A 25351-nucleotide genomic window follows, 5' to 3' on the forward strand; every position below is an offset into this window, starting at 1 on the left:
TCCCGAAGTATATCCAACAGCGCAGCAGCGCACCACCCCGACGACTGAAACGCATCCACCCCGCGCGGCAGATAGGCGTACCCGACGTATCCAGTCATAGCTGCATGTATACCAGAAGAAATGAGCCAGAGGCCGAGCGCAGCGCAGAGTGGGGCGGGTAGTAGTAGCTCAGTGACGCACTGCTCGCGCTGGGCAATCGCCAAGTCATGACAAGCCAGTGCGTCCCCGAGCTACTACTACCCGTCGGTGCTCTCTCCCGCCGCATCTGGTACGTGCGTTGTAGGTATTCTCGCCCACGTGAGGGGGCGGTGTGCCGGGGCTGATGGTGGCTCTCGAGATACCCTCCTTCCCCTTTGTATGACCGGGAGAGCTCGGCGAGCTGTTCGCGCTTGAGGGCGTGGTCCGCCGCCCCTCGCTGCCTGTGGACGGGACGCGGGACGCGAAACGCGAAACGCGAAACGGCACATGCCACAAGATCAGTAGAAGAGTGAAGTAATTGAGGGATGTAGTCGCGCCCCTCGCCCATCCGCACCGGGAGTCAAGAGTTAGCTTTCGAAGCTTATACTCCCGGTGAGAATGGGCAAGGCTTTCCAACCGGAATCCCCTCGGCGGCATTCCGCTGTTTTTGATAGTCAGATGTTGAACATGGGGTAAATCCAGGAAATGATCCATCGCCGAGCCTGCTGGTAGCGGCTATGCGTTAGTCAGGAAGGGAGCCGGAAGGAAGAGGCTGTTGTTCCTACCACAAAGTCCAGTCGCATGCTCACCGCCGCTTGTCCAGCCGATTTCAAGGGTTTTGATATTCTCCAACGTCGCGATTTGGCCCCAAGGAACCTCTTGAACGGCGCGACGGCCCTCCCTCGACATCGGGACAGGGCGGTATTGCGGGATGGAGGCGGAACCGCACTCCACGGCGCCAACACCCTCGATGACCATCACCTTGAGTGTTGCCAGACAGGGCAAAGCTTTCCAGAACTCTGGCTCGCCAAAGTCGTCCAGGTATCGGCCGGGTAAAGACGCCGGCCAGATTGAGGGTGCTGGCCGGCCCTGCATGTCTTTGAGTCTATGACACTCCAGATGAACGCGTCCTTTAGAGGCCCTTGGCCCCCGCCGAACACTCATCAGCGCGCCGACCTGGGAGCCAGTGAGACGGCCCGGGAGGACCGCCGGACAGCACCAGGATGACTGCGTTAAGCCTCCACCAAGTGTGCGCAAAAGAAGGCCGCTTGTATAATGCAATTCAACCAGTTCGTCGGCGAGTGCACTTGCTTCGCCATCCGGGGGGGGGGTTGCTTCCATGAGGGTCCCGCGACCAACGTCGCTCTTTGCTGGCATAAAAGCCAGCAGAATAAGTGCAATGAGAGGATTGTCTCTTCAGACTGTCGCCTGGAGGACCTTTTGCACTCCAAGACGGGAATCCAGCGGAGGACGCGACGGACGGTGGGTTTTGTGATCCTCAGTGTCGATGACGGTGGCTGGTTCGCGTAACAACAGCCGCGGCCGCAGTGAGGGGATTTCGCCAGCCCGAACGAAGGCTGAACATGCTTGCGGTGCAGGTGTCCGGTTAGGATGCGAGATTGCTGCGCGCGGTCGCAACACCCGGTCGTGAGGTTGCGTCGCGCGAGTGAGGTTGAAGGCGTAAATCGCCTTCCTGGTATTCACCAACGTCAATTTGCTTCCACATGCTCGCGGAGTTGTAAAAGAGGTGTGCGATCTCATGGCGATTGGGCTTTGGGCCAGAGAGCTTGCGGTTGGTGGAAAGGGGCGGCCATGCCCGGCGGAGCGTGGCCGGCGCGGCGGAGGTGATCTGTTGCAGGTAGAAGTACCGTGTGCTCGGAAGATCTAGAGCCGGTCGCTGTAGATGAAGTCGACGAGGGAAGGAGGCGGCGGTCTGCAAGAAGGCGGAACCACTGGCGGAAGAAGCTCGCTGAAGAAAATTTACTGTGAGCATCGCGCCATGCGCGATGAAGTAGTAGATGCTTACCTGACTTGAAGGAGTCGCGATCGCATATGGTGAGCGCGCTGAAATGAAGGTGTGAGCTCAGATACGCCCGATCACATCCAGCGTTGCGCGGGTATCCAGCTCGATTTTGCGCAGCCATCATCCCAGAGTGAGGCCTATTAAATGCTGCGTCATGACGTTGGTGTTGTGACGCCAGGCTCTGCAGCGCATTTCTGCGACGTCTTAGCCAGCTCGGGTGAGGTTAGTGAGGAGCAAGTAAGAGAGGCGACCGCGCAGCAGACCAATTCGGGGAAACCCTTGTCTACCGATAGAACCTATCGGGCTCGGAAGCATGGTGACTGAGATAGAAGAATGGGCTGGGGTGGAGTGAGGATGGAGGCGGTGGAAGGATGAAGTGGAGGAGGGTGAAGTGGAGGGAGGACGAAGTGGAGCGGAGCGGCGGCATTTAACGGACACAGTGCGCCGCCAAACAGGCGACCGGTCACACCAGGAAGGAAGGACCATATGGGCAGGCTCCGAATAACGTCATTGTCTGGCGCAGCAGAGAATGCTGTAATGATGCTTGGCTTCTGCTGACCGTCGCATCTGGCCAGCGGCCTGGGATCGAGGTTTGGCAGGGCGGACGCGCTGTAGCCAGAACACGAGCTTCTCAGTAGTCTTCAATGCCGTAATACCTAGACTTCTGTGCCGTGTGAAGGGCCTCTATGTAGGGATGACTCGGCAGTTGGAAAATCGTGAAGTGTTTGGAGGACCTTGAGCACATGCAGCACTTTTCGCTGGGCATGTCTACGCCCGCAATACCACCAAGACAAGCACTATAGATCCCAAATTAGGAGCCGTTGAGTACCCAGCCTTGCTGACCCTGTGTCGGAGGTGGTCCCTGCCTATGTGAGTGTGTGGTGGGACGATATCGAGCAGGCTGCGGGCGCGGCGGGCCTGGACGCCGTCTACTCCATTCTGAAACACGTTCTGCCAACGTTGCCCCCTTACAACGGCGAGAGGAACCACATCTGCCTGGTCCAGATTCTACACGGCGTCTTTTCCTCATTGCGCCTTCGTGTGCCGTCGCCTCGCAACTTATGCCTACATCCGGATCCTTTTTCTCCATTAGCCCCGGCATCGTGCAGTACGATAGCAGCGAGCCAACTTCCCTTAACGCAACCGTCGCCAGCTAAGATACTACCGCCGCACCATCGCTGTGAAGTCTCCTGACGGCCAAGAGCAGAGGCTGCCATGATCACGCCTTGATGGTGACGGCGGGGCGGTATGGCAGAGACATTGAGTAGAGAGTAGTAGTAAGTATCCAAACTTCAACCAAAAGTCGCGTCCGAAGCGCATCACTGTCTTTGGCACGGCCATGCGCTATAGCGGGGGCGGAATTCTCTTGCTGCATCTTCCTCAAAGCCATACACTTCCACCGCTCCACCCACCCCATCCTCCCTGGCCCGTTCGCAGGACACCCCACCACGACCTCTGCCACGACCGCCACGACCGCCACGACCACCTCGACCACCGTGACCACAACGACCACAACAACACCACAGGTTCTAAGACCGAGTGTCGTAGGGCGTTAGCCTCGGGGTTAGCCAAGGGCAACGGAAGACCCTGTAACCATGCCATCCGATCCGCACTCCGAGAACGCGAGCTGCTACCAGGAGCGCTTACTGTGTTCAACATTGCCTAAGCTCTTTCTAGGGTGGACTTGAGAAAGACAACCCTCGGGGGCACAAGCATGGGCGCAGAGGTGGGAGCGGGCGCACTTTAGAGGTTCATTCAATGATAAGTAACTGTGGGGTGTAAGTAGGCTGGAGGGTGGCCCTATTCCTATGCTCCTAAACGCCCACTAATCAAGTGTCTTTGCCTACCTCTGCCGTCTCTAGATCTATTGGAACATCGGCTGCCCGGTGGCCAGCCATCGAGTCGATCGCCCACGCTTCCCTCGACCGCCACCCCGCCGACAGTCTCCAGGACGCCGTCCGCTCCGACGGCATCCGTCACTACAACCAGCTCTCCAAAAGTCCGTGTACACCTCATCGACATGCACTAAATCATTAGACGGTTGGCTAACGCTTCCAGGGCCAAAGACATGCTGCGAGACACTTCAGCTCCAAAAGGAAAAGTGTCGCAAGAGCTGCTGCCTGCTCCGTACGAGCAGACAAATAATTTTGCCGTCCTTGGCTCGGCCCCCGTTTCTTTTCTCTGTGTTCTTTTACCAACTGCGTGTTTTCGCTTTTCTCTTTGGATTCAGCGCCGGCCACTTCGTCTACCCGGTCCGTCATGCTGCAGCAACACAGCGGGACATCTCAATGCACTCTGTGCGTCCCCCTACGCTCATTTCGAAGGTCTCCTTGATATTGAATTGCTTTGCAGACGTGCACTACTACATCAGCCACTTAAAGGCAAAGCTCTTCCGCAGAAACAGCAGGAGCCGAAACCAATTCGATCCTCCCCGCCGCGCACATCGCATTGCGGCCCCGCCAGCGCCGTCAGGACCGAAGACATCCGAGAGTACCAAGCTGTCTAAAACATCATGCCAACCGTGCGCGGCTGTACAGCGAGGAGCGAAGCTCCTAGTCAAACAAGTCGGGAAGATCAAGAAGTGGCAAGCATCGTACCGTGTAGTACTGGAGAGACAAGTTTGAGGAGGTTGGACACCACGAAGAGTCTCACAAGCTGGCAGTGCCATTGAGTTCGTCGGGTAAAATAATTTTCTGAAGAAGATTACAAAGACATACATTATGGAGAAGGATCCGGCGCACAATGGTGTCCACATACCGGCGGATCGCATTAATGAAATGCATGTTACGTGGGGAGTAAACCTACAAGTCCTCAGTTTTCTGTCCAGTGACGAGATACCTAGTTCGCTGCATGGCCTTGGTAAGGGGACTGTCCATGCCGCGATCTTTGACGGACAACAGAAGTCAGCGCCGGCCCAACTCCACTAAGGAGGACTGAATCGATAAACCACGGCCGTTGAAATTCGCAGTGAGGTATTCCATAGACTACGAGCTCTCGGATTTTGTCTCTTGAAGGCTCAGGTGGTGTTGTGCTTTAGTGCTTTATGCATTGCAAAGTAAGACATAAAGAATCACTTTGCGCCCGCTGAGTGGTTGCAGTCATCCTATGAGAGCTTCGTCCTGCCAAACCGCGCCGCCGCAAGGTTGACTCCACCGATACCGCCGCGTCCTCAATTGATAGAATCGTATCGGTCGACTCAAGCCTTCCCCCCTGCTACACCGTATTTCTCGTTTGTGTTACTACGTGTGATCTGTTAGGAAGTGCCCACGTACCTGGCCTTCTCCAAGAATAGGTCTACGTCCTGGAAGAAATACAGTGCATGTCCGAAGAAGGTGTCCGATTTTTTCGAGCCATATTTCTAAGCGGAAGTCGTCAAGAAGAATTCAGGAGTTGGCCAACAATCAACACTGATTCAATCATCGAAAGATCAACATGGTCAATTTGATTCAAGGCCCCGAACTGTATGCGAGATTTCAAGACGAACACATTTATCCAGATAATGGATACATCTGCAAGTATAGCAGGTGTATTGATGAGTCTGTAAAGAAACGCTCCCATTTGTGCAAAGTCATAGAAACCCCATCAAGACCTCTAATCCTTCGACGTACCGAAGCGCAAACGGCCAATACAAGAAACAGCGCTCCAACCAGCGCCTAATAGCCCAGTTGCCGCATAGCTTTCCTGTAGAACTCAAGTGGCGGTGATACGTAGTAACCTTGAATGAACAAGGACAATGCTTCCTTCATGCCATACTGCCCAGGGACCGTCTCGAATAATGAGCCGTCGTCGTCCACTAGCAAGATCAGCCCCCACTCATCTCCATCCCACGGCCAGCCCAGAGGTTGTATACGATTGTTCAGGTCCCAGACGGCCTTGAAACTGCCCTCCCATGTAGACAAGACCAGGCCGCCCGAACACGAGTTCCGGCGGAAGACAAACTTCTCGAGAGAAAATTGGTCACGAAGAAGTTCTAGAGTAGGCACCCAGGTATCGCCCGTAATTCCAAAGCCCGTCATGCTGAGCTGCTTGATCTGATGGTTGTTGTCCAGGAAGGTCGTCAAGCGTGACACATCAACGCCCACAAAGAAGCACAGGCTGACGCGGCGTAGGGCTGAATAGTTTGTAGTGGGCAAGATCCTGGTGAATAAGCCGTGGTTTCCGCCGCAGCGACAGCTATTCAGAATTATGAGCTGCTTAAGTTGAGTTGCCGCCTGTATCATCCTCGCCACGTCGGTATACGGCTCGGCAGGCACGTTGTCTGCAAACTGTCAGTCCCGAAGTCTCATACCATGTGCGATGCTTTTGTTTTTTTGACTCACGAAGAGGTGTTAGGTCCTGTACAGGAAGTGAAAGAAGAATATCGTTTGTCTCGGCAAGGACCTCTGTCGGGAGTGGACGGATGATTGCGTTACAAGGGCTGAGCCCGTCTTCGGCGACCGGTAATGGATGATGGTCTGATCTTCTCTCACGGCACTCGGTTATATGGAGACTCTGAACTCCGGTTCCGCTGTCCTTCAGAGCTTGAAAGATCACCGAAAAGAATCGATGACGACCGGGAATGTGAGGGCAAGCTGCGGGGTTGCAAGTGATATGGCCAAAGTCGAAGGTATCGGCATTGATCGTGATGAATCGAAGGTTGGGCATCCTTTCCATTGCCTGTGTCAAGTAGTCCTGTGATTTTCCAGCCGCACAACACCAGCCCAAGGTCACCGCGTGGTCAATCTGCTCGGGGTCGGCTTTCGCGAAGGCGAGGGTGTCTATAGCTTTAGCCACGGTCTCGGACTGAACTAATGTATATAGATTAACGAATTCCTGAGGGTTAAACGTGATTCGAATGCTCCAAAGGTATTGCGCCCACGAGAAGTCCGCTCTTCGTTGCATTTCATGAGATGTCATGCGGAGCCATCCGAGGTCCTCCTGTCCAAGGAACTCTCCGATGTGGCTGACGAGCTCCGCAGGGATGGTTTCCAGCGTGCGACGTTCGGGATTCATGGTGGGTAGCGGTGGGTGTTGTCTTTGAGCTTGACAGGTACGATTGCGCAGAGGATAGATATCCACGGACGAGGGCGGTGACGGTGTTGCGCCTACGCAAGCCAAAATAACGCTAACTAAATCGGGACGGCATGTAAGCCAAGTATACACTCACCTCAGAATTGGTGAACCCAACAAACGCAGAAAGATCTAGATGCTTGTCGAAGCCTTGGGAACCAGACTATCGAGCCAACCTGACTCCAGTCACTTTCCCGTGTAAGGAGTATGGCTCAACTGTTGCTTTCACCGCTTTTCATCGTATACATCGATCATACAAGCTGCATATTCATGATCTTCAGCGGTCTCTCACCGTGTACATATACCCAATACTATATATAAGCTCCGATGCGCCGTTATCCAACAGCATGTTCAAGCGTGCGTGACAGCGTTGTTTGCAATCTATTACAGCGCACCCAGTATGTTGTTCGGGCGCCACATCAAAGTGGTGATTAGAATCGTTATTACCTACACAATATACTATTTGTTACCATCATCTACGCAAAACAAACCATGCCTTATTAGCATGGACATGGCTTCTTATTGGTGGAGGTATGCTGTAGTTACGGCAATGCTGTGTTGATTTGTATCATGTCGCAGACTTATGTGCCAATTTGAAGTTTGATATTTGTTATTTGTACGTAGAACAGCAATAACTAAAACTCTGTTAGCATGACCTAGATCTAGCTGAGATCCCGTAAATATCACTGCTTGTATAGCTGTTAAAAACATATTGCTATAAGCGCTGTTGCCACATTTGAGTACAAGGAATCATTCAAAACTGAAAACTTCCTCCAACTTCCCAAGCCCCGATAATGCTGTCTCATGCCTTTACCTGAATGTTTTCACCAGCTTTTCGAAAAAAGGGAAATGACCATCCCTTATTGTCGTCCCGATAGGCAGTAAAACACTTGTGATGCCCACGATGACACAAACACGACACCATGTGGCAAGGCTGGCAGTGGTTGCGTGCATAGGGCCGACAGATTATGTGTGAGGATGCAGCGCCCGTCGTGTATTCCGCCAGTGTACCGCTCACCCGAACATTGACTGGCGTCAAGCATCCGAACGCCGGCACCATTCCCAGCTGATCTACCGGACCCGCCGCATGAGCATCCCTATCTCCATTCCAACATCTCGCCCAAGGTCCACAAACTCTTACCGCTCCGAGTCCTCGCGGTCATTCGATCCTGCTCGAATACCACGCACAGCCATGATCGAGATCTCCTGTAGATAAGACCTTATCAATGATATTCCAAGCCCGCGACTCAATGTCTGTGCTACAGGCCGAGGAACGAGACATGTTTTGTCGTTGGGGACGTTTGTTGGCATTGTAATGGAAGGGTTGTTAAGGGGAGAGGCCAGCTGGACACATTGGATACACGTAGTTAGATCTTCTTCAATTGGAAGCAAAAGATCTGCGAGAATATGCAAAGAAAGAACTTGCCAAGAGGCCACCGAGTAGCGTTGTGGTGCACCAAATGCACCAATGAGCAGTGCTCCAGCGCCTGTAGTGCAAAAGCCCCTCGTAGCCAGGCAAGTCATAGCATTGAACCCACCACCCGCCAAGCACTACTTCAGAGACCAGGAATCAGCAACTACTCCAAGTTCTCCCCCCGATCGCTCAAACGCTCCATCGCCCAACGCTTCACCCACGCCTGACGCCCGACCGCCCCCAATCCGCCTGCTACCACCGTATCAGCGTCAGCCTTGCACATTCCAACCAAGCTACGGGATTGCTTACACTCTTTCACGAGAACCTCAGCCCTTACATATCCCCGAAAATGTTGCGGAGCATGCGACGACGGGCACGACGGTCGGCGAGGTTGGCCCTGTTGCGTGCGCGCGCCCAGCCGTTGGCGAACTTGATGAGGATGAAGAAGACGAGGAGGAGTAGAAGGAGCCAGAGGATTGAGAGGACGATGTTGGAGGGGTCCATGGTGCGTTTGTTGCTTTTGGATAGCGGGATGGTGTGTTTGTTGCCTTTGGATAGCGGTATGGTGTGTTTCGAGAGGGAGTGTGGAGTTGGTGCTGGATGGGAGTGTCTGCGCGGGCCGAAATATGGTGGGGGTGCTGGTGAATGGTTCCGGGTGTGTTAGTGGGATGTGGAAGAAGTTGGAAAGATCTGAAGTTGCTATTGTGGGTGGCTTGTTGTTAAGTGTGAAAGCCGGTAGACTGCAGTGAATGCGCCAGCCACGCAAGGCTTGCGCCAATACTGCCAGTATGGAGCCTTCATGGGCTTTCACAACCGTTGCAATCCATGACAAAACCAGTTGTATCGAACTCGTTCGAGACGAGGGTCCAGGTGTAGGCGAGCCCGTGGGTGCTGTCAAAGTCTCTGAGTATGCAGACTAAGCTCTCTTCCATCGTATGGAACAATGAGAATACTTGCCATTATCTGAAAACTTTTTGAACGAGCGTGCGGACATCGGCCCCTTTCAAAGCCTCGACATAACCACCCTCAACTTGCACGGCATCCGAGCCTCGTCCTGTATACAAATATATTACCCCCAGCAGGTACACAGCGCATGGAGCTTGATCCTCGAGTTATAGCAACAACAACAGCAGCAGCAGCAGCAACATGCCCAGCCGAGAGTTCCCTCCAATGCCATCAATAGTCTCCTCAGTATGTAGTGTGTACAGCAAGAGGGGGTCGAGCGGCAATTGTACCGAACACGGTTGTTCGGCCTGTGACCGGCATCCGGTGCGCGGGGGCGTGTTGCGAGAATGTAGTCGGAGACGGGGTGAGGTTTGGGCGCCCATGAAGAGAGACGACGGCTCAGCGTAGCGCGGTCGCGCTGCTGCTGGACGATTGTTAACTATTCGAGTGGGAGGGAACGAGCTGGGTGGCGGACTTGCTTGCTGATGACTTTCGGCACGGCATCGCGGCGGCGCGCTGAGAAGCAGATGCGCGCGTATGCCGTACGGCATATCGCGGTCCTGTGGGAGTGAGTGCGCACGCGCTGAGCAGCGGTGGTGGCCTGGTGCCTGGTCTTCGAACTTGGGCGTCGGGTCAGCAGAGTGTTGGTGGTGGTGGCGGGTTCGCGTCGGCCGCCGCCCGCGACTGCGCACAAGCAACAGCAGATGTTTCTCCTCGAGACTCGGCTCTGTGACCGGCATATGTGTGCGCCTTGTCCCACATTGACGATGACAGCCCTCGGACAGATGCGAGGCAGAGGCGTACCGCGCCCGTTTATCAAGAAGCTGAGCTGGCGCTGGCTACTCTGCATCTCTGATGCGCGAGTTGAAATGGGGGTTCACTCTCGAGAGGCATATTTCGTACACATAACGGGGCTCTACTGTCGAGCTCGTTTCTCGCATTAAACCACGATAGAGTCGAAGATCGAATTGCGGAAGTTTCAAAAGCAAACAATTAGATCGAATGATAAGACTCCATTCGAATAGGAAATTAAACTAATGAAAACGCCCCCAAAGATATATTCCTCCGCTCACCGAACCAGAAAGTCCATCTGCTGAATCTCCTCCGAGCTCACGTGTCAGGTTCTTCCATCATCTCCGCAACAGCAGGAAACCCCAGTCGTGGTTTCGTTGATGTCACGCCATTAATGAAACAATGGAGCCGACACCACACCCAACACAGTGCCATTGTTGCTCCAGGAGCCGGCGAAAGAATACGTGGTTTCGTCGATTTCCGGCAAAGTGACGCTCTCTTCAAGATGCGGAACAGCGGTGTTCAGGGTGTTGAGCTGGACAACCCAGTGCCGTGGTCGTTCCAGGAGCCGGCGAAAGAATACGTGGTTTCGTTGATGTCCCGGCAAAGTGACGCTCTCTTCAACATGCGGAACAGCATTGTAGTCGGTTTCGTTCAAGGTGTTAAGCTGGACTGGACTGTGTGAGCTTGCGCGCTTTGTCGAGGGATCAGAAGAAGGGTAGGACTTACGATCGGCCATCCTGCACGCCTCACGCTCGGTCTGGCTCCGGTGCGACATGCTAGGTGGGATGTCTAAAAGGGCGCGACATCCCATGTCGTTTTGTATTCGTTCCAGAGCCGAAAGGAGAGTACGTGGTTTCGTTGATGTGGCCCCTCCTTGGAGCAGAGGGGTCCAACACCAGCGATGGAAGAGAGCCGGAGCAAGAAAACATTACGTGGTTTCGTTGATGTCTTCCAGTCAGGTTCTTCCATCATCTCCGAGATATTGGACGCGGGCGGCAAGACCCGCCGATGTCGTCCATGGAAATGCGGGACGAGCCGTTGTGGACAACGGAGAACGTCCCAGGTGGCCCTCATCCACCAGAAGCAATGTTCGTGGCTGGAGAAAAACTCCCGAGGTCCGTTCGAAGGGGTGACGCTGGCTCTCATCCACCAGACCCGAGGTGTCTGGCTGGAGAGAAACTCCCAAGAGCCAGTTGAACGGAAGAGGACATGAAACCTCATCCACCGCAAGCGCCGCCCATAGCTGGAGAGAAACTCCCGAGGTTCAATTGACCCTCATCCACTATGAGCGACGCTCGCGGCTGGAGAAAAACTCCCGAGGTGGACCCTCATCCACCACAATTGTGGCTGGAGAGAAACTCCCGAGGGTCATTCATGCCTCTTCCATTCGAAGCGATGTTAGCGGCTGCAGTAAAACTCCAAAGGTGGGCCCTCATCCACCACACCTGCCATCCATGGCTGGAGAAATGTCTCCCAAGGTCAGTCCAGGCTGATAAAACTGCCCTCATCCACCATGAATGACGATTGTGGCTGGAGAGAAACTCCCGAGGGCCGTGAGAATGTGAGGTAGAAGGCGGTTTCGAGATAGCTGCCGAGCGAGCGGTGCCCAAGCTGCTGTGAGGAGTAGTGGTGCAAATGTATATATAATGAGGTCTGGGCCGGAGGTACGGTTGTGGCGACGATCCGGGTTTGACACGTTCGTCGTAAGGTTTCAGAGCGGATAGAAGCAGCATGCTGAATCGTGCAAGTAGTTGCTGCTTGCCCGTATGAGATGACGAACCGCAAGGCAGGAAGGGCGACCATGTTGCAAGACGGTGAGACACCACATCAAAGGACGGAAGAATTGTCCTGGATCCTCCGGCGCCCAGGGAAGGCTGTCGATGGCGGGCAGATGAACCATCATGATGACGCTCGGGTGGAGTGAGGTTGAAGGTGTCTGTCGCCTGAAAAGGCTTTCGTCGCAGGCAGGAGGCAGGAGGAAAAGGCCCGGGGTCGCAAGCAAGGTGTGCATGGCTGGAGTGTCTGGGTGCCGGGCTTCCAGGACACGGTCGGAGCAAAGAAGCTGAGGGTGTAATGTCAGTCTGGTGGGACGAGTGCATCAGGGCTTGGATGTACGTACAGGCAGGTTGTGCTTTGGCAGAAGCTCGATAGCGAAGGCGCGCCGCCAAAAAGGCAGCACGCCCGTCGTCGGATTTGATGAAAAGATGTTCGCTGAGTGAGGGAGATTATGGGATCCAGTGGCTCAGGTTGGGGATCTGAGAGTGGAATGGAGGATGAAGAGGGAGGGTGCTGCGACGCGGGCAGGTTTTTAAGAGGTCCAAGGCGCAGTGACTGGGGCGGACGCGAGCATGCGCACATGCAAGCGTCCATGCTCTCGAGTGACCAGGTAGTGAGCCGGTTAGGCAAGTAGGCAGTGGCGCAGGCTGAGGTCAAGTTTGGAAGGCAGCCGAAGCGCACACTCACCGCTGGCGAAAATTGGGCTATCACTGGCCATCCGACAGAATCACTCATCTCGCAGCTGCACACCCGCGATGTTCAGAAACGATTTATTCAGCTAACAATGCGCAGTGCCTTGGTCCTGATAATATTCCAAGGGTTCCAAAGTCCGACTCTCTGCCCCCCGGCTTTCCCAATCCAAACCGGCGCGCAGCGAATCTTTCCCTCAAAGCCACCCCGATGAGCAACCAAATAAATCCAAGGAAGACTCACTGCAACGACGGTAGGCAAGCTGAATCCAACGAGGGTCAAGACCGGATCTGAACTTACACTACCCGAACCGCTCTTAGCCTCATACAACAACCGGGCACGGAAGAGGTCCAGAAAGTCTTGGAACGTGTAGAACACCTACGTGCTTTCGTCAGCTACACATCCCTCACTTGATACTCAGACAAGGAAACGGAAAACTCACCCTCGGACGGCAGCTCAGTGCAGAGTCGCACACCACTGATGAGGGATTCCACACTGCTGTCAGCGGCGAGTGACACGATATCTCTCACTCACGCGAGTCCGGATCCTCAGGTAAGCCAGACGCGTCAAGCTTGCTCTTGACGTCGACGATGGTCATGGGCATGTCAAAGCTGACAAAGGCGCAGCCGACAGTGTTGGCGAAGTCGATACGAAGGTGCAGGAAGTCGAACTTTCCGTGGACCCAGCGAGTCAGAGCTTCCAGGTCGTACTGATCGAGACGGGTCAGCACAGTTCGAACGAGAATGCGAAACGGAAGGGACTTACCGTGGTCATTTGGTTCGGAATGTTGCGCAACATGGCAGTGGTGCGCACATCCAGGCCTCACCTGGTCTTCCCATACAATGGAAGTCCGGCTTGCATCAGAGTAGCCACGCTCGCTGAACGTCTGGATACACAGTGCCACCAAGCTGGACCGCGGGGACCACTGCTTTAATGGTAGGTATTCGGTGAAGGCACGGGAGCCCAGGTCCATGCGGAACTGATAGCCATATCCAATGGACTATGGTGCCAGAGGCTGCTCCGGTGCAGATATAGTTGGGGTAGAAGCGAACGCAACTGCTATTCGATAAGTAGTATCTCACTTCAGTTCAAGGAGTCAGGAGTGAGGGTGAGGGCATACCGCAAGTGAACGAGGCCTGGAGCTCTCCTGTTCACTGGACGATGTTCTGTATATATATCTCGTATAACCTGGATATATCGGTTCGTCTGGATATATCTTGGATATACAAGCTTTGTCGTGTGAGGAAGAAAGAAGGCAAGAAGGATGGGGGGTGGAGGCCTTTAATGCGCAGCCCAGCCACGCTAATCCCTTTTGAAAATGTGAAATCAATGTCTGCCCCGCTTTTCCAGCCAGTTGGAATCTTCGAGGCAGAAGATGTGAGTCAGAGGGCTGAAAGAGTGGCTGGGTGTGGGATGAGGCGTGGGGGTGGATCGGGCAGGCCGTGCCGCCTACACGGCTGGAGAGTTGTGTGAAACCAACGACCCGCTGGATCTGAGCTCTCCATGCAGACTTCACAGTGAGGATGCTCAAATGAATTACGTCAGGTTGTTGGAAGGCTTCTGCTCATGCATTGGTGTGGTGAAAGTGCCGAGCCGGATCTCTTTCCAAGCAGTTGACAATTTCCGCAGCCCATTGCATGCAGCCGCTTGTTGCTACCTCACTCCCTCTGCCACGATGAACCACCTTTCCATAGCTACGGGACATGGCAGAGAGACCCAGAGACAGGCCCAGGGAATCTGGCTCTATCGACCAGCAGTAAACCTTGCGGCACGTTGCCGCAGAGCATCTGGCCCTTGCAGTTTAAGGACTTCAACTATTTCCCTCTTACTATGCTTCCGAATGGCTCGCACGAGTGAGTCTCCTATCTCGTTCAAGGCCCTTTGTCCCCGCTCGATACTGAAGTGCCATGTCTACCTCGCTGTCCCATCTGGACCGAAATCTTGAATCAATTTACTGTGCAAATTCAAGCGTATAGACCATGGAGCAAACTATAGTTTGCTAGCTACAATATTGCACAATCTAATCTCCCACCACGCCTTGCGGTACCAAAACTGGCTTCTGTCGGCGCCATGAGTGCGAGCATCGCCGTCGGCTGGCGGGGCAAATACAACGAAACCAGCCGCATGTCGCGAACAGAGGGGTGCGCTACCAAGCTCACTCTCACTTATGGTATTTTGAAGTGAACCAAGATTCTTAGTCTCCTACAGCAATTCATATACCAACTATCTCAGCGTGCGGAACGGTCACACGAGCTGCCTGAGCTCCAGCTTACATGGAATGAAACGGCGAGAGACGGGCCAAAAGCCTGAGTGCAATGGTATGACCAGCTGTTTCGTCTCCCAAACGTATAGGGGAGCACGCAAAGTCTGGTGAGCTGCCATCAAGGGAAACCTTGCCGGGCAGCAAGATTTGAGGAGCTGGCGAGCGAGCGAGCGGGCAAGCAACGGCACTGTTTCAAGGCATGACATTGGTCCTTGCGGTGTGCGTATTTCACTGGTTGAGGTGAAGCAGCGACCACTGCCAACCGGGATGCGCGGTGAAGCCATGTACCGCCTTGCGGAATTGAATCAGACAAGGACTACATCCGGGCAAGTTCTTGGGTCTGCACCTCCTGACTGGTCTTGTAGATATTCTGGGCTGTAGAGACCTCTGATTCTGAAAGAATCCGAGGGACTATCTGCGCCTACTCTTTCAACGAACTCCGAGTGTGTTGAGCCAAACCCAAGCCCCTGATTCAGGCGAAGTGGACTATCTGTACGTTCGTAACGATATTTTCCGTGTGACTTCCCGGTGGCCATGCTTCCAAAGGCATGCTTGGACCTGAGGAGCATGAGTTACGGCACATACATCGCAGAAGATCGTTCGAGCAGTTTTGATCCGCTCTCACCCGGAATGGTGACTACTGTTATGGACTGGCTGCAAAAGCAGCTTACCTTCTGCAATGCAGCCACGCTCTCTACTCCAACCGCTGCCAGTGTGTGCTGGTGTGCCCGTGTGTGAGAATGTGTGAAGCGAAGCTTGTGAAAGAGTGCCGAAGACAAAGAGCTGAATGAAGAATGCGTGTGGGAGGCCGGGGCGCGTGGAACATCGGCCGGAGGGAGAGACAGCGAAACGGATGGAGGTGGAGGACCGGATATTGCTGCTAGTACGACTAAGAAGTTTCAAGCAGCATGCCACGTTCGTACTGTGGAGGGAAAACTTGAAAGCTGTGATGTCGCAATGACTCATCCGCGAAAGCGGCTGAGAGCAAGCAGCGATTTGAAGCGGACATACGATGAGACGGTGTTGGTGGTGCTCGCCGCGGCTCAAGAGTACCAGTGGAATAAATAACCTTTGTCGCGTCGCTTCGTTGCGGGCATGGATATCCTATCCGAGCAAATGGTCTTGCTTCATGAAGCAAGGTCGTCCGTGGTTGACCTCGAAATCCTGATCGCGGACCCGCTGTTAGTAAAGTGAAGGGGTGAGACGGGAGCAAAATACCTGGGCGGTGGTTTGCGAGCGCCGAGCGCGGAGCACCGGCATGCAGCATGGTGGGAGGGTATGGACGAACTCTGTCGTAGAGTGGATGTGCGGGTGCAGGCAGAAAGGCGCAAGCCGGCATTTTGTCCTACCGGGCGGAAGATCTGGATGGTGCGTGGTCGGGATCGGGGAGGAGAGAGCTGATCAACACCAAGACCGCATGTCATGAGAGCCAGCTAGCTGGCGCAGAGCGGCGCACATCCTTCGGATAACGAGTATCCAACACTTGCACGCCCTAAGCTCGTGGGGTTCTTGGTCTTGCATTGGCCGTGACCTGCCGGCCGACGCGCAGCGCTTGCGACGACGCGGCCGCCATCTAGACGTAGGTACGGGACCAAGCAAGGCCGGCGTACGCAAAGAGCGCCCAGACCAAAGTGAAGGCTGTCTGCTGCTAGGTCCTAATTCCGCCCCAGCCATCGCCAATCACCCGGCTGGTATCGCGACCGCAGTCGCAGCGAATGCCTCAGTAACAAAGTACGTTGTTCAGGCAACCAGGAGCAGATTAAAACTAAACAGCGAGACTAGCGGAGCTGGATAGATTGAATCTAAACAAAGGCCAGCGGAGTAGCGCAGATTGAAACTAAACAACAAGGCCAAACCGCCAGCCACCATACTGCTAACTGAATCCTCTTCCTCGAAGGCCCGCACCAGGCGAGCCATTCAACGAAAAGAGAAAAAAAAAAAAGCGGCAGAGCCGCAAAAAAGTGCCAAAAATTTACCAGTTCGGGCATTGCCCAGGTTCTGGCAAAACCTTATGAGAAAAACGGAGACCTACACCAGAAGTTAACACTGTCTTAAAGTGGGGGAAGGGGGATGAAGAAGAAGAAGAGAAGAGGAGCAGAAGCGCCGGGGGGGAGGGGTTTATATAAGTTTTCGAAGGCTGTTGGTCAAGTGACGGGGTGGCGCGGCGCGCCGGCGCTAGGCTGTTTGGGGGGTGATGCGCCGGTGGGGGGTGATTGGGAGGCAGGCCGCTGCGCGCGCGCGCGCCTGGGTGATGAGGTTGATCCGACGCGACCCAACGCGACGCGGTTGTGATGATGGAAGCACTAAGGGCATGGCTTCGGTTTCGGATTCGTGAATCTGAGGCTGGGGTCAGATTGGGTAAGGCAGTATGAGGCATGGAGGCCTAGCTACGGTGCGCTCATGACCGGGCTTGGTGTTAACGGCCTGTGGTTCTTTCACGATCCCGGCCAGCGGTTTCAAGTCTCAGAGGCCCGCCAACGACCCTCGCAGGTGGTCATGATTGCGGCGCTTCCATGGTTGCCAGATCTTCTAGCGTAAGATTCCACGATGCGGTGGCCGATGCCCTGAGGTTGAGCCAACGGTAGGATCAGAGGTTCTCGAATAGCAGCGTCGCACTGATTACTGCCTCACAGTGTATGCGCTCAACGAGCATAGGGCTTTCTAGATGCGCATTCAGTTGCCATGATGCCGACGCTGGCTGGCAATATCCAGGCCTTGAACACTTTGCAGACCGCGAGCGGCTTCAGTGACGGCTTTCAGCTGCGATCTGTATCCATGCGAACGAGAACTTGGGTGACTATTCCATCCTTCCCGTCGCATACCTGCTGTAGGACTCCAGCAGCCAAGCTCTACTCCCCCAGTGGAAGTTCGCATCTCAATCCGACGCGTCTCACAGCCATCATCAGCGCTGGTGTCATTCCCGCCAGGACTCACACCAAGCTATGCTCGATCTCAGCTAAGAATGAACCAGAAGAGATCACGAAGCCCTCTCATCTACTCCACCACTTACTGCCGTGTACGAGTCTCATTGCCGGCGGCCGACGGGCACCATGCGCCGCTCATCAACCAGTGACCGACCACGCCGACACCCGCCGCTTGCCCAGCCCAGACATACAACCCCTTCTGACACAATCTGCATACAATCCAAGATAGAGGATGGAGGGACGCGCATGGCGGAGTGACGGGCAGAAAAGCCCAATCACAATCGCTGAATGTCGGCTTGTCGCGCTGACAAGAGCGGCGGCAGCATCAGTGGCCCAGTGAGACCGCACGCTGCTCGACACCGACGCCATGGCGAACCTAAGGTGACAGTACTTACGAATACCTCAGTCTTCCGTGCTGTCTGTGGGTGAGGCTGACCTCGAGCGAGTGAGTGAGGTCGCCCGCCTGCCGCTACTACATGCCCGCATTTGCGTAGTTGGGCCCATCCGTTACGGGAACGGCCTCCCGCATACGGATTTCTTGAGTAGCAGGCACCGCAGCAGACTACCTTCTTTCAATGGAATCATCTCGTCGCGCACTCTCGTCACAGCCCGGCTTCCTTCATCCTGACACCGGCCGGGCGAAACGGCCACTGTTACTCCTTACACGGGTATAGCATGTCCTCAGTGCGACATAGCTAGCTGGCCATGTTGGAGGAGGCGCGACATGAGAATGACAAGCTCTTACATGTCAGCAGCGCCTAGTAGTTGGAGGTCTTTGGACTACATTGCTGTTTCCCCGCTGGCTGGCAGGGCGAGGTGAGGCGTGCACCGTAGTTTCTGCTTTCGCTGCGGCATCACTTCACCGCTTGAGCTGGTTTTTAGGAATGAAAGAGACCTACACATGTGTAGCTCTGGATGCGTGATGCTCGAGACCCGCTTGTAGCTGTTCGCGCATGGCATGTAGACCTTGGAGAGGGGGGACGGTGGAAAATACATTTGGCTTGGATTTATGATCCTCATCAAATTCACAGTTACTGGAATGCGTGAACGGTCTCAAATCTTGGGTAGGCAGATGCATATTATAGTAACAACACTTTTTCCTCTATTTGTTCGCCGGCCGTACTAAAAATCTTCTTGGGTTTCTCATCACAGTACCAGCCGGCGGTGGTGTTTCGATCTTGCCCACTCTGATACTGCGCAGGCCACGAGAGACAAGCCAGTTCTAATATGGGCGTCGGTTGAAAAGTTGAAAGAGGGGATGAATGGATCTCGATCGGCGTCTGAACATGTACGAGAACAATGCGCCGTGCGAGTGAGAGACAAAGAAATTCTATGTCCGCCAGAACAATTCAAGCCTTCGTGCTCATTCCGCGTAAGCGCTGAGGCTAAGCTCTCTGTTGCCGGCGATCTGGATCTTGCCCATACTGTTCTCTCGCTCAAGCCACATTCTCAGGCAAGGGGAGTTCATGAAAAAGGGCGCAAGGAAAGGAAGTAGAATGGGGGAAAGAGAAGACAGGAACAATGTCGAGGAGGATGTTAAAAGAGAGACACAGACTAATATATGCGCTATGAGCGATACTACTGCGCTATGAGCGAGACCACCGCGCATGTCTTGATGCGGGATCCGCTACATATAGTGCACACATCTAGCTTTTGGTCGAGCAAAGATGATGATTTTTCCCCTCTTCTAGAGCCCACGCAGCTACCATCAAGCTGGCGGGGTGTGTAGCGAAAGAGGGGGAGGCTTGTGGGTGAAGGAAAGCATGGGTTGGAAAGTGAAAAAGGCGAAGGAGAGAGAGAAATGAGAAGGAGAAGAGAGACGGGGTCTGATATATGCGCCTCAAGGGGGACCAACGCTTTGGGTAGAAGCGAGACCCGTAAAGAACGCACTCACGCTGGCTTAAGACAAGCACAGCATGTGGATATTGCCCTTACTAGCATCCCTTCCCAAGCTAGCAAGCTGGTGGTTTGCCAATGGCGGGCGGTCAAGAGTGATTGTGACTGAAGGGAATGTGGAAGGAGGCAAGTCGATAGAGTGTCGGAGGATGGCCTGGAGGTACGGTGATCGGATGGCACGGCTGTGAGTGATCTGAGGACGGTGGTGCTTGAGGCAGTGATATAATATCCATCTGTAAGTCTTTGTCAGCTGGAATCTTTGCGGAAACACGCTTGTGTCTGAAAGCGGACCGAGTTTAAAACCGGCTTCACCAAAGTAGTCTCGCTTTGGCCCTGATCCCGATGGATACTTTCACCATGCGTGCAGGCATGGCGATGCTGCTCCGAAGAGACAGCACTGCCAGAACGCGGTGAGGAGGGGCGTGGAGGATGGGTAGCGCAGAAGGACGATGGCAAAAGGTACTTACAATGATAATGAAGCTCTTACGACTGACTGATGTTGCTCTCTCCTTCTGTATTTTCGAGATGCCCTTTGGTAACACCGTACAGCCACTGCATCAAGCTGCCGGATGCATTTGTGAAAGATCAAGTGTAGCATGATCATGTCAAAAGGGCGCAGTTGTTCTTGCCACCTGTTCTTGGCCTCATGCAAGATGGAAAACTAACGCATGAAGCCTAGTGGGATGGCGTGGGTGAGGAAAGTGACGCTGAAGTGGGTGTTGCTTGCGGAATCCAGGCAAGTCGGATGTGGGCAGTGGGGTGGGGCTAAGGAAGAGTCAGCTAAAGATCTGTTGAGTTGCTTAAGTCAAGAGCAGGGTGATGGGTAAGGAAGCGAAGACAAGGAAAAGGTTGTTGCGCGGCCGTGGGATGGGATTGTGCTGACGAACTTACATGCTCTTGAATCAAATGCCGTGTCGCATGGTGCAGTGCCAGCTTGGCTGGCGCGGCACGAGCTGGTCAAGTGAAGGGCAGAAGCGCCCATCGGAAGTGCGAGTATGTTAGAGGAGACGATGCATAAACAACGGAAGAATCGATGGAGTGGGCTTACCGAAGCTCATGAGAGTAGAAACAAGGACAGTGGGGTGGGGAGGAGGAAAGGTGGTGTTGGGGGAGAGGTTCGGGGCGCACAGAAGATCTGCTTTTATGAGGCGCGGCGCAGGCGATTGATCACGCGCGCTGCTGTGTTGATGAGCGCGCGGGTGGAATCACGTGGAAGATCCAGGCGCAAGCTGGTGCAGCTGATGTGATGGGAGTCGCCCGTAGCTGCAAGCCGGCCTACGGGGCGCGCTACGGTCGCGCGGCGGTCGCGCACGCGTCTGTAGAGGTGCGTCAGCAGCCTGAAATCAGTATACGCTACCTGAAATCACTTTCCAAGATCTTGAGAGATATAGCGCACCGGTTCCGGTGGTTGGGAGTTGGGACAGCCTGCAGCGCGTTGTCGTCACTGTCGCCCTGCGCAAGTGCGGACATTGAGCAGCGCCAGCTAGGCGCACCGGCCGACATCTCTACTAACGTAGGGTAGCATGCGCCCTTGGCCACAGTAGAATCTCTTAGGATAGGGATGAGAGGTTCTCGGTGCCCACATCATGCAGAGCGTGGAAGCGTCTACCGTAGCGCCGCCATCGCTGTACGCGCTCTCCGGGATGCGTATTATGTACTCGCGCTTACCAACCGGGCTCCATTTTCAATAGGTTGAGGCCATGGCAATCTTTGGGTATTTCATTGTCTGCTTGTTCCGGTGCATATATTTCCACGGTGCGGCAAGTTGCCGCTGAAGGTCAAACCTCACCACCACCTCAGGCATTTTGCAGTTGAAAACAGGCGCGTGTGTGCTCGTAAGCGAGGCAGACTTGAATTATTTTCACATCGCTGTCATCCGGGCGGAGTTCACCCCAAGCAAGCGTGCGCTGGTCAATATGGGTATCGGCTGCGGAACTCAAGCACGTTTAATGAGAGGCACAACGGCAGCAAAGCCCGGAACATCTTAAGAAACATAATTTGATCCTATTACTATGTTGGACCGCGTAATCGGCAGCACAGAAAATCTTGTCTGGTTGCCAGAAGTCACGATCCGCTTTGCTCTAGCCATGCATAGCACGTAACAGGCCACGGGGGCATCCACCAGTCTACCGGAGCAAGACGATGGTGGCGGCCGAGTACGCTGATCTGTAGGCATCAAATTTTTTTTTGTTTTAGATATGGGAGAAAGCCTCGATTTGCGATGCCAATGCTGGCCACGGCCTCGACATTTTCCTTGAGTATGCTTTTGAGCATGTCGTTCAGTGATGCGCATCTGCGCGCAATTGTGGTGGTTGCTGAGACGTGTTGCGAAGCTTGGATGCTCGGGGGGAGGATGAGGTGGAGGAAGGTGGAGAAAGGTGAAGGAAGGTGGAGGGGAGTTTGGGCAGCTTCAGCGCGCGAGAGTGGAGACATTCCCATCCGCATGCGCCTCTCACTTGTAGGAGCCACTGGGATCTGATCCCATCATGGACCGGTCTACTGGCGCAACTCCTGCTGAGTGCTCCAACAGAGTGAGTCTAGCGCCTCTGGGTTAACACATGCAGGTGATTCCATCTTGTTCTGCGCTCGACCAGTTTGGCTTAGCGCCAGGTGGTTTTGGACCCTGCAGACGCGACGCGCTGTCAGCGGCCACTCTCGTCGGCGATGCTTTTAAACGCTCCTCGATTCTTCTTCCAACCATCACCACCTCATCCACTCATTCTTCGCGCGTTGTTACGCAGCTTTTCGCTTCACCGGATCCACACACTCACTTCAAACACTCTCTTTTCCACACAATGGCTCCGTACAACCACACAGAGGCCGAGTTGCCATACGCTACTCACGTCTTGGGAGGGCAGGAGGTCATGACCAACCAAGGAAGGGCCCAGGCGATAATTGATTGGAACCTGGTCAGTGAAGACTGTTCTTGCAGGACGTGCTCGATGCTAATACTACACAGAGTCAGCCGGCGCATCAGAGGGAAGTCACCACTTTCACCTCACCAGCCCAAGACCAGATGGTGCCGGGCTTTGCCACCAACACCAGCCATTTGGGCAGCATTGGCATGTTTCCGACTCCCCAGCCTTCCACGGTTCACTCGAGTGGCTTTGCAACGAACCCGAACCCGTTCGTTCACAACTATCCGCTCCAATACTCCCACGCCCCGGAAGGCTACCAGCACACGTACCAAAGCCAGGCCGCCACGCAGTATTCTGGATGGAACAACGCGAGTTCTGACATCGAGGAGGCCTCGAGCCTGAACAACAACCCCTTCGCTACTTTGTCCAGTGGCGCATATCAGCACGCTCCGGCCAGTGTGTTTGGCCGGGAGTCCACTCCCAGAAACATGTTCCCTCCCCAGTCGCACTTTGTCGGTCACGGCTACTCGGCGAGCAGTCCGGATGCTGTTGCAGATGTACAGAGCCATGACATGAGTGACGCTGACGCACAAGACGCACTCATCCAGAACTATGCCATGGGACAACCTTCTTTCCGTAGCAAGGCCGCTTTCGCCGGCCCCAACGGGACTTTGAGCCGAGACTTGAACGCTTCTTTCGATACCAGTGTCTTTAATGTCGGCAACGCTTCAGCTCTCTCCCAGAACCTCAGGCATGGCTTTCAGTCCAGCCCTTCCTCGCGTCTCAAGCAGGGCATCTCCTCTAGGCCCTCCGACTTGCCTTTGAGCCGTCACTTGAACGCTTCATTCGATACGAGCAACGTTGATGTCTACGGTGCTTCCAGTGTCTCCCACGGCCTCGTTCATGGCCTTCAGTCCAACGAAGCCGAGAGAGTCGTCGACGAGGACGCCAAGTCCGACAAGACCGAGTCCCTCGACTGGGGCTCCGACATGACAAACGACGGATGCCACAACCAGTTTGACAAGGCGGACTCTCTTGATTGGGATCCCGAGAGGACCAACGACGGACCCAAAGACCGCAATTTCGACAACCTCAGCAGCCCTATCGGCCCTGGCCACAGCCCTGGTCCGTACCCCGCGCCTACTGAGCAGCAGATCAGGAGCTCCGCCCGGTACCGAGTGTGGGATGAGCGTGAGAAGGCCGCCGTCATTCAGGCTGTCTTGTGGGGCCAGATAGCCCTTGAACATTTGGACTTCAACGACCGCTGGGACAAGATCTCGCAGCATCTGGCCACGCACTACAAAGTCCTTCGCCTGCCAAGTGCCATCCGCCAGCGCTGGGAGAACCATATCGCCGATGACTTCAATCGCAACTTGTACTGGAACGAGATGCCCGAGTCCCTGAAGGACCTGAAGGCCAAATACGCCCAGTCCAAACAGGATGAGCACCAGACGGCCGAGCAGGAAAAAGGCCAGCACTCTCAGCAACGGGATTCCAGGTCGTCTCAGAAGCAGAAAAGCCAGCATGCTGAGCAGGAGCCGCTCATCGTCGGTGAAAAGCGCAAGCGCGTCTCCGACAGTCTGGACGACGACAACAACGACACCTTCCGTCCCTCCACCCCCATTACGGCCAACAGCACTACCGAGCTTCGTGCTGCGACACCGCACACATTCCCCGCCGCAAAGAAGCCCAGGCGCTCGACCGCCATCCCCGTCACCGTCACCACGCCGATCCCACAACTCCGCCTCCCCTCGTCCTTCATCAGCGGCTGCAACAGCTCCAACCTCAGGTCCCCTAATGGTAACAGCTTCGCCCGCCGGCCTGCCCCCAGCTCCGCCCCCAGCACCACCACAAACGAGACGCCGAACGACGCCGCCAACCCGCCCACCCAGCGCCAGCCCCAGCGCCGGCCCCAACCCCAACGCCAGCACCGCTCCCCATCCACCACCGTCACTCCCCGCTCCCCACGCAGCAGCACCACCAAGCGCGCCGGCCCGCCACGCCGCCGCCACCTCAGCAGCGCGACACCAACCCCACGATCCAGCAACAGCAACAACAGCAGCGTAGGCAACAGCACGGGCACGGGTACCGGCATCAGCAGCACCGCCAACACCATCACCGACACCGGCACCGACACCGGCACCAACACCATCACAAGCACCAGCACCAACACGAACCGCCGCGCCCCCACCATCTCCGTCAACACGCGCCTCCTCGTCGTCGGACAGAAGGTGCTGGATACCTTCACGGCGCGTAGCGGGGGTCTGGCGCTGCCGGAAGACGCGGCGGCGATCTTGCGGGATGCGGTGGAGGAGTTTGCGCCGTTTGCGGTTGCGGAGAGGAAGGCAGAGGCGGAGGGAAAGGCGAAGGCGGTTGTGTTGGATGTCGGTGGTGGTGAGGAGGAGGGTAAGGGTGGTGAGGGTGGGGTTGAGGCCCGTGAGGGAGTGCAGGTGCAGGTGCAGGGCAGGTCGTGGGCGGGGGAGGGAGTCGAAGAGGAGAATCCGGTGGAGATTAAGGCCCGGCTGGAGGGGTTGTGTATTGGTGTTGGTAAGAGCTTCTTGTATACGTTGGAGGAGCAAGAGGAGGGTGATGGGGAGGGCGAGGCTGCTGCTTGAACAAGGGGAGACGCTGCTTCTTGGTGCGCTGCTTTGGCTCGAGTGTGCTGGCTGAGTACAACATGGGGTAGGGAAAGGAGGATTGCTCGTTGGTTTCTTTCTTTGGGGCTACTTTCTCTTGGGCCATTTTCTCTTGGGCCACTGT

The 25351-nt window shown here is 55.1% G+C and overlaps 5 protein-coding genes across 5 annotated transcripts; 2 read left to right on the top strand and 3 right to left on the bottom strand.

Moving 5' to 3' along the window:
* Window positions 1–693: 693 nt before the first annotated feature.
* BKCO1_6400028 (f-box domain-containing protein) lies at window positions 694–1053 on the bottom strand (the record flags this gene model as incomplete). Its single annotated transcript, XM_020278180.1, has 1 exon — window positions 694–1053. One exon carries the CDS (start codon window positions 1051–1053, stop codon window positions 694–696), a length of 360 nt encoding a protein of 119 aa, XP_020126468.1.
* Window positions 1054–5634: 4581 nt separating this feature from the next.
* Window positions 5635–6973, bottom strand: BKCO1_6400029 (uncharacterized protein; the record flags this gene model as incomplete). Its single annotated transcript, XM_020278181.1, has 2 exons — window positions 5635–6239; window positions 6301–6973. 2 exons carry the CDS (start codon window positions 6971–6973, stop codon window positions 5635–5637), a joined length of 1278 nt encoding a protein of 425 aa, XP_020126467.1.
* Window positions 6974–8498: 1525 nt separating this feature from the next.
* BKCO1_6400030 (uncharacterized protein) lies at window positions 8499–8906 on the top strand (the record flags this gene model as incomplete). Its single annotated transcript, XM_020278183.1, has 1 exon — window positions 8499–8906. One exon carries the CDS (start codon window positions 8499–8501, stop codon window positions 8904–8906), a length of 408 nt encoding a protein of 135 aa, XP_020126476.1.
* Window positions 8907–13176: 4270 nt separating this feature from the next.
* Window positions 13177–13448, bottom strand: BKCO1_6400031 (meiosis protein mei2; the record flags this gene model as incomplete). The annotated part of the gene is made up of 2 exons (XM_020278184.1): window positions 13177–13359; window positions 13416–13448. The coding sequence occupies 2 exons, from the start codon at window positions 13446–13448 to the stop codon at window positions 13177–13179; spliced, it is 216 nt and encodes a 71-aa protein (XP_020126477.1).
* A 9080-nt stretch (window positions 13449–22528) lies between these two features.
* Window positions 22529–25206, top strand: BKCO1_6400032 (uncharacterized protein; the record flags this gene model as incomplete). The annotated part of the gene is made up of 2 exons (XM_020278185.1): window positions 22529–22642; window positions 22693–25206. 2 exons carry the CDS (start codon window positions 22529–22531, stop codon window positions 25204–25206), a joined length of 2628 nt encoding a protein of 875 aa, XP_020126478.1.
* Between the last annotated feature and the right edge of the window lie 145 nt (window positions 25207–25351).

This window comes from Diplodia corticola (genome assembly GCF_001883845.1).
Source record: "Diplodia corticola strain CBS 112549 chromosome Unknown scaffold64, whole genome shotgun sequence".
NCBI lineage: Eukaryota > Fungi > Ascomycota > Dothideomycetes > Botryosphaeriales > Botryosphaeriaceae > Diplodia > Diplodia corticola.